Source organism: Vespa crabro, chromosome 20 (genome assembly GCF_910589235.1).
Source record: "Vespa crabro chromosome 20, iyVesCrab1.2, whole genome shotgun sequence".
In the NCBI taxonomy this organism is placed as follows: Eukaryota; Metazoa; Arthropoda; class Insecta; order Hymenoptera; family Vespidae; genus Vespa; species Vespa crabro.
In genome coordinates, this window is record NC_060974.1 from 2,491,503 (window position 1) to 2,500,370 (window position 8,868).

The following is an 8,868-nucleotide window of genomic DNA, read 5'->3' on the forward strand; positions in this document are numbered from 1 at the left end:
TAAGTGTCTTCGAATTGGACGTGTCCGACAAAAGCTAATTGATTGGTGCTGATCGAAAAGGATCGAAAGGTCATCGGATCGGATTGGATCGGATCGAAACAAATCGTTCCATCATCCTTTGGTCATCGAGAAAAAGGGGAACGTTTTTTCCTTGAGAATTTTCTTCGTGAATGTCCCTTCGTACATGATCTATAATCGAATTTAGATTGGACAAGATGACGCATCATCGATTGATGTTATCTAATTACGTCGTACGGTGATTTATTTTCCTACGAGCATATACAATATATTAACGGGGATATTATATTCGGGATCATGAAGAGAAAAAGATATAACTCGAAGAGATATTTCGATATATAACTGTTAACATTGTCCTGTATGAAAATAATGGAGGAATCGTCGCCGAGGATTCGTCCTTACTTGGACTGGGACGTAAGTGATGTGTACTTAAATATTTTCTATTAAAAAAAAAAAAAACAAAAAAAAACAAAAAAAAAATAATAAAAAAAAAATAAAAAGAATAAAGAGAAAGGAACACGAAAAAAAATAATTTAGCTGAGATAAGTAACGTCGATGTCGATGATCAAATGAAAAATTTCATTTGATTTTTCTTTTCTTTTCTTTTTCTTTTTTTTTTTTTTTTTTTTTTTTTTTTTTTTTTTTTTTTTGCTCGCAAGTTATTCTCGTAGATTTTTATGTTGTAAATAAAAATAAAATTTATCCTCGATAGAAATATTATTGATTTCGTGTAAAAAAAATTCTTCTGTGAACAGTTCTTCTATTTAAAAAAAATAAAAAATAAAAACAAAAGAGAGTAAAGAAAAAAAGAAAAAGTAATTTAGCTGAGACAAGTAACGTCGATGTCGATGATCAATGAAAAATTTTATTCGATTTTTCTTTTCTCTTTTTTTTTCTTTTCTTTCTTTTTTTTTTTTTTCTTTCTTCTTTTTTTACTTTTTGCACGCAACATGAAAGAAATTGTTTATGTTGCACGTTAAAATGAAATTTATCGTCGATAGAAATATTGATTTAGTCTGAATAATTTAAATAAAAATACGCCGATGTATATCTCATCCCTTATTCGAAAAAAATATATTAAAATGTAGGATCACATTCATAATCATCGGATCGAACATTACACATCCCTTCGAGAACCTTTATAAAACTAATATCGAATCGGATAATAGTAGTAATAGTAGCGATAGCCGTAGTTGTAGTGGTAATAGCAGTAATAGTGTTCTATCGTTACGTGAATACGAAAGTGTTTCGCATTTAAAAGGGAATTACTTCTTCCAAAGGGAAATCGATTTTAAACGGGTTTATCCAGAACGAAATGTTGACGAAAATTGATAGAGAGCCATCGTTTCATCGATGAAAAGTTGTTTTCTTTTTTTCCCACCAAGAAAAAAAAAAAAAAAAAAAAAAAAAGAAAGAAAAAGAAACAGAAAGAAAAAAACAGAGAAAAGAATTATTTGACGATGAAATGTTTCATACGAATATAATCGAGTAACGTCGGCATCGATGTATATTTTGAGATATTAAAAAATTCAAAATTAAATGAAGAAATGTTCGGTAAAAGGTTTTCTATTTTCTTTTTTCTTTTTCCTTTTTTTTTTTCTTTTTTTTCTTCTTTTTTAACTTTATACAGATTTCCACAAATATTTTTGAATAATGTGAAATAATTCGATCAAATTATTCGAAAATTATTATTCAGGTCAAATATATATATATATAATATTTCCTTTTGGAAGAAATAAAATGATTTTTGATCTAGTATATAGATATATCCTATATATATATATATATATGGTACAGGGTGTTCAAAAAGCATGGGAGCCAAACTTATACTACGTAATATTATTGAGGTCAAATGGATGATAAAAGGTTCATATAAACTTTATTGAAAAGATATATAATACGCTTATTAAAAATATATATATATATATATGATTTATTTTTATTCGTCGAATTAATAATTTGTCCAACGATCATGGTTCAGCTCTTTTAAATAATTTGACTTCTATTTATGGGGTACACGTAAAAGAGTTGATTTATAAAAATACGATAGAAATGTGATAGATGAATTTTTACGAATCTATTCAAAATACATTTATTATTATTTCCAACAGAATTAGAATATTTGAATATTTTAATTCGGCGATCATTAATTCGACGAATGGAAGGTCCTGCGATTCTTGGAAGGAAGATGGAATCCAGACACAACCCAGACGCAACTCAGACGCAACCCATGCATTTTGGACACATTCATATATATATATACGTATATGTATATTTGTAATATTTGTGTAGAACGAAGATAAATACTCGGTGGCGAACAGCCAAGCTCCTTTACAAGGTGGCGAGGATGATCATCCGGAGCGTGGCACCTGGACAGGGAAATTTGATTTTCTTTTATCTCTATTGGGATATAGCGTCGGTCTTGGCAACGTTTGGCGATTTCCCTATCTTTGTTATTCCAATGGTGGTGGAGCCTTCTTAATACCGTTCACGGTTATGTTGATCATCGCTGGATTGCCACTAATGTTTATGGAACTTTCCTTGGGTAAGAATAAAACAGAATGAGATAGAAAAAAAAAAAAAGAAATAGACTTTTATATTATTCAATTAAAATTATAGTCTCTAATGAAACTTTTCAAATGAATTATTATTATTATTATTACTATTATTATTATTATTATTATTATTATTATTATTATTATTACTTTTAATGTTCGTTTGTTAAAAAATTGATTAAACTCGAATCACTCTGATCTATCTAGCACGTGAACTATATATATATATATATATATATCTAATGCTATTTTCGAATATTCCAAGTGCACTTGGTATATCGATTATGTTAATTCGATGGTACTATTACATGGTAAATTATCGAGCGCGAATTTCAAGTTGGACTAGAAATAAGATAGATAGATAGATAGAGTAAAGTAGAGTAGAGAAGAGAAGAGAAGAGAAGAGAAGAGAGAAAGTTTGTGAGAATTGTTAAGAATTCGTTGTATCGATCGACTTTTTGAACTTTTCTCGACAGGTCAGTACGCTAGTCTTGGACCAGTAGCGGCTTACAAAAGATTCTGCCCTCTACTTCGTGGCTTGGGCTATGGGATGGTACTCGTTAGCTCCGTCGTGATGCTCTATTACAATTTGATCATTGCCTGGACACTATATTATATTTTTGCCTCGGTCGTTGGTTGGTATATAAGAGAAAAGAAAAGAAAAAAAAAGAAAAAAAAAAAGAAAAAAAAAAAAAAGAAAAAACAATTTTTTTTTGTCCTCCTCTTCAAACTATACGCCATTCTATTTTATCATTAATTAAATCATAATTAATAATAATTAAATGTATGATTAAATGTGTATGTGTATACGTTTTTTTTTTCTCTTTTTTTTTTTTTTAAACAAAAACCTTATAGGCGCCGGCGAATTACCATGGGCTAAATGTGAGGAACCATGGAGTACCGAGGATTGTTACATGCCCGATGTAGCTGAGGCCTGTTTTTCTCAAGATTATTTTTATTACAAAAGGAGATGCTATAATACAACGCAAATGGCTTCGATGGGATTGACCATTGAGAATATTACCAATGCCATTAGGAGACCACCTGCTGAGGAATATTTCACGTAAGATGTGTAGAAAAAAAGGGAAGAGAAAATAAAAAGAAAAAAGAAAAAAAAAAGAAAGAAAGTAGTGCAATTAATAAAACGTACACGCCATTAACGTTCGTTAAGAATTATATCCGAAATATAACATAACGTTTAATCATTTGTTTCCTTTTTCTTTTCTTTTCTTTTCTTTTTTTTTTTTTTTTCTTTTTTTCTTTTTTTCCTTTTTTGTTATAGCAATCACGTTCTGGGAATGAGCAGTGGCATCGAAGAAACTGGCTCGATTCGTCCATCAATGGCGACAAGTCTTTTTCTAGCCTGGGTTATCGTATTTCTCTGTTTGAGTAAAGGCGTTCAAAGCTCGGGAAAAGTCGTTTATTTCACTGCGCTATTTCCTTACGTCGTTCTGGTAAGTATTACATCCATTCCATATATCAAGTTCAATTAAGCGATTATTAATACCGATCTTAATGTTGTAACTCGAGATGTAAAAAGAGAGAGAGAGAGAGAGAAAAAGAAAGAGAGAAAGAGAGAAAAAAACCACCATGTTTGCAATTTATCATTAGATCGCTCTGTTCGTACGAGGTATACTACTTCCCGGTGCGAAAGAGGGTATACTGTTCTATCTGACCCCCGATTGGAGAAGATTAATGTCAGCTAAAGTCTGGGGTGACGCGGCTGTTCAAATATTCTTCGCCCTTAGTCCAGCCTGGGGTGGATTGATAACTTTGAGCTCTTACAACAAATTCACTAACAACTGTTACAAGGACTCATTGATCGTAGCCGTCAGCAACATCGGAACATCCTTCTTCGCTGGTCTAGTCATTTTCTCTGTTATCGGCTTTCTCGCTCACGAACTTGACGTACCGGTTGCATCTGTCGTAGATCAGGGTGCTGGTCTAGCATTTATCGTTTATCCCGAAGTAAGTTTATTTCATATATATATATATATATATATATATATATATATATATATATTTTTTTATTACTTTTTATATTTTTTATTTATTACATAAACTACGGCACGTATTTTAATCATGATACTTGAGTTAACCCCCTATGGGCCGAATTTTTTTTCTTATGAAAAAAACTATAATTATTTGGTAAAATCTTGATAAATATAAAATGTGACCCTGAAAGTTACACGGGCCCATAGAGGGTTGCGCGTCAGGGCCGAATTTTTTTTTTCCTTTTTTCTTTTTTTTTTTTTTTTTTTTTTTCTCATGAAAAAAGCTATAGTTATTTGATAAAAATCCTCGATAAATTAAAATGTGACCTGAAAGTTATACGGGCTCATAGAGGGTTAAATAAAAAATTTGGATGGTGGAACACCCAAAAGTATGTCCGTTAGATATATAAATAATAACAACAACAACAATAATGACGATAAAAAAAAAAAAAAAAAGAAAACGAAACGAAACAAAACAATTTTATTATCAGGTAGTAGCCCGTCTACCGGTTGCGCCACTCTGGTCATTGTTATTTTTCGTAATGCTATTGACCTTGGGATTGGACTCGCAATTCGCATTAATGGAGACGGTAACAACCGCGATACTCGACGGTATACCAGCATTAAGGAATTATAAATTTTGGGTAGTATTGTCGGCAGCTGTTCTTGGTTATGCCGGTGGTATTATATTCACAACGAACGTGAGTATGCATTTCAAATGAATTTTCTAATATATTAGATTATGATTATTATCAAATTGTCAGATAATCATCTCGTTGTTCATATATATATATATATATATATATATATATATATATATATATATATATATATTTGTGTGTGTGTGTGTGTGTGTGTATGTATTAATTATATTTCTTTAGGCTGGCATGTATTGGCTGCAATTGATGGACAAATACGCAGCTAATTGGTCTGTCCTATTGATCGCCATAAGTGAATGCATTTTAGTAGCATGGATCTATGGCGCCGATCGATTTCTCGACGATGTACAAAAAATGATAGGACCACGTGGTCGTCTTTGGAGATTCTTTTGGACTTGGATGTGGAAAGTTGTAACACCTGCCGCCTTATTCTTCATTTTGTTCTTCAATTGGGTCGAGTACGAACCATTGAAATATGGTTCTTACGTTTATCCCAAGTGGGCCGACGCTGTTGGCTGGGTCGTTGGTATACTGCCCGTTTTGGTGATCGTCGGTTTGGCTATTGTAAGTTTCTTTCTTTCTTTCTTTTTTTTTTTTTTTTTTTTTTTTTTTTTTTTTTTTTTTTTTTTTTTTTTTTTTTTTTTTTTTTTTACAAACTCTTTTGCATTCCATTTAATTGTAATTTCCATTGAAACGTTCAAATCCAAAAAAAGAAACTTAATCTTTTCCAATGAATCTTTCGTTTCTACATTACTATTCTTGGTTACGCATATGACGGAACGTAGGATACCAACCTAAGTGCTCAATTAAAACAAACTTCGACGTTGCACGAATTCAGAAATTTTTTTTATATTTTAAATGCGTTTTCAAACCTACCGATTATTATTTTCGTGACTTCAAAGATTATTCTTTGCATTATTGCAGTATTTTTTCCTTTTTTTTTTTTTTGGAGTCTAAATTATTCATGACAGTCGTTCGAAGTATCTGAATTGCGTAGCGCAAAAAATCCCTTGAGTGTACAATTTGAAATTATTTTGAGATGTGCATCGATTAATTCGTATCGTTATTATATAGTGATCAATTTTTTTTTTCTCTTCTTTTTTTTTTTTTCCTTCAAAAAAAGAGAAGAGAAAAAAACCAAAAAAACAAAAAAAAAGAGAAATAAATAATCAAAGCCAATCTCTCGTATCGTAATATCTCGTGCTTTCAAGTCGTATATGATCGTTTATTTTTTTCATTCGTAGAGTCAATTGAGGAATACTCGTCGACGACCTACCTACGACGACGATGACGACGAGGACGACGATCTCGATGCAAGAGCTACCAATAAAAGGGGCGGAAAAACGAAACAAAGCAAGAATAAGAACAGAAAAGTCTGGTATCGTGCAAGAATGTTGCTACAGCCGACTTCAGATTGGGGTCCTGCTTCGCGTAACGTTACGTTAACGCCATCGAGGACGCTTACTCATACACCATCACCGGGTAATCAAATATTTCATATTATATATTTTCAATAATCAAATCCTGTCACACTATTATGCGAACAATGTAATTAAATCATTTCATTTTTTTTTTTTTTTTCTTTCTTTTTAAATCTATCAATTGCGAACGTCTTTTCTATCTTATTTTTATTTCTTTCTTTTTTTTTTTCTTTTTTTTTTTTTTTTTTTTTTTTTACGATAAGATCATTTAATTCCATTCGATTGAAATTCACATGATCGCGAGTGTTAATAATATTATTAATTCGTTAAATTATTGAAACAATTTGTCAAACGTTCGATTTTTTTTTCGATCTCGATCATTTATTTAGGGCCCCCAGGTGGTTACGATTCAGTACGAGATACAATAGTCTTGGTGAACGGCCAACCAATGATGGTACAGCCATCATCCGGTGGTACTAGTACCACCCAAAAACTTCCCGGGCCTTCGATACTCAAGAATTCAAGCAAAACCGACCTGATAACTTCGCAACAGGTCTGACACGACGTTCATTTTATCCTCGAGGACGAATCCATCCGGGATTCTATCGCCATTAACACTACTAGCCAGTAATAATATGTAACAATTGTGGATTGCGCGCTTATACGAGAAGCTACAAAGGAGAAAAATTAAAAAAAAAAAACAAAAACAAAAAAAAAACAAAAAAAAGATAATAATAAATAAATAAATAAATAGATAAATAAATAAATAAACAGATAAAAATGAAAAAAAAAAAATACAAAAGAAAAGAAAAGAAAGAAAGAAAAAAAAACAAACAAACGAACGAAAAAAAGGACAAAAAAAGAAAAAGAAGAAGAAAAAAACCAACAACAAAAAAGAGTGATTTGTAAAATTATCGATATCTATATATATCTATATATATATATATATGTGTGTGTGTGTATATATACATATATGTATGTATATATATATGTACATATATACACATACTTCAAGATCTAGTCAACGATAAATCAATGTACTGTCCATATACGATATTACCGAGCGCGACCTGATCGAGACACCCGGTATATGAGTGTGTCAAAGTAATACGAATAAGTCTCTCATTTGCCGACGAGGATGAATCCCTTAAGTTTTTCACTTTTAACGTTGTATTTTCTTTTCTTTTTTTTATTAATTTCCTCGTCCTAACGATTATGGATTATTATTGTCTTTATAATAATAATAATAATTATTATTATTATTATTATTATTATTATTAATTTGATTATTATTGTTAATGTTATCATCATCATCATCATCATCATCATCATTATCATGATTATCATTGATTAGAAATTTAACAAATTAACGTTAAATTATATCGTAGTTATTTAATTCGAACGTTAATAGCAATTTATTTTATTAATTCGATAATACGATTCGTCCTCGGATTTGGATATATAAGATTAAAATTAGATAAAATATATTTCGATTGGATTATGACGTCGAGTTTTAAATATGAGAAATTCGTCGTGTTTTTGCGTTGGATATGTAGAGTATGATCGATATATAGGGAAAGGATCGAGATATAAATACGTAGAAAGATATCTAATTAAGATTAAGGTATTTGATTAAATTATATCGATCTCCTCGCGTGCTAACAAATTAACGAGGCCTAATAATAGAGAATGGTCATTTTAATCGGATTAATGATGATATTGAGTATAACATTATATTGACAGTATTACGTTCCTAATGTCAGAGAGAAGTATGTGATCGGTGTCATCCAATTTGGTTGTACATTAGTGACGTAGGCAAAGCCTAATAATAGTCGTAGTTATTGATACGGGTATATATAGAAAAGAACGCCGTTCTTTTGAAATTTATTTTCAATATATCATGCATACGATATATATATATATATATATATATATATATATATATATATATATATATTGTTTCAATGATATAAAATTTAATTTTTATGTGTGTGTCACTGTGTGTGTGTATATATGTGTATGCGCGTGTATGCGTGTATGCGTGCGTGTGTGCGCATAATATATCGGTTTCAAATTTCAATAATTAAATGTTATAATTTATATCGAATTGAGAACCTCTGCCGTCTCTCTGACGTTTCATTCGTAGCTGGCTAGAGTGCGCGCGACACGTCACGTGATCATGAATGAGATATGCCTGTAGTAGTAACAAGTACCAGTGGTG

The 8,868-nt window shown here is 30.9% G+C and overlaps 1 protein-coding gene across 5 annotated transcripts in view; it reads left to right on the top strand.

The window, feature by feature from the left end:
• The window catches only part of LOC124431063 (sodium- and chloride-dependent glycine transporter 1-like), a 12,392-nt gene extending 5,027 nt beyond the window's left edge, over nucleotides 1-7,365 (top strand). For all 5 annotated transcript variants that reach the window (XM_046978461.1, XM_046978462.1, XM_046978463.1 and 2 more), the window contains 10 exons: nucleotides 1-432; nucleotides 2,311-2,563; nucleotides 3,050-3,208; nucleotides 3,429-3,636; nucleotides 3,856-4,027; nucleotides 4,185-4,541; nucleotides 5,059-5,268; nucleotides 5,449-5,790; nucleotides 6,471-6,708; nucleotides 7,037-7,365. The exon at nucleotides 1-432 is cut by the window's left edge and continues 31 nt beyond it. In XM_046978461.1, the coding sequence (XP_046834417.1) occupies nucleotides 379-432; nucleotides 2,311-2,563; nucleotides 3,050-3,208; nucleotides 3,429-3,636; nucleotides 3,856-4,027; nucleotides 4,185-4,541; nucleotides 5,059-5,268; nucleotides 5,449-5,790; nucleotides 6,471-6,708; nucleotides 7,037-7,206 (2,163 nt within the window). In that variant the 5' untranslated portion in view covers nucleotides 1-378 and the 3' untranslated portion in view covers nucleotides 7,207-7,365. The remainder of the gene's footprint in view (nucleotides 433-2,310; nucleotides 2,564-3,049; nucleotides 3,209-3,428; nucleotides 3,637-3,855; nucleotides 4,028-4,184; nucleotides 4,542-5,058; nucleotides 5,269-5,448; nucleotides 5,791-6,470; nucleotides 6,709-7,036) is intronic.
• Nucleotides 7,366-8,868: the final 1,503 nt, after the last annotated feature.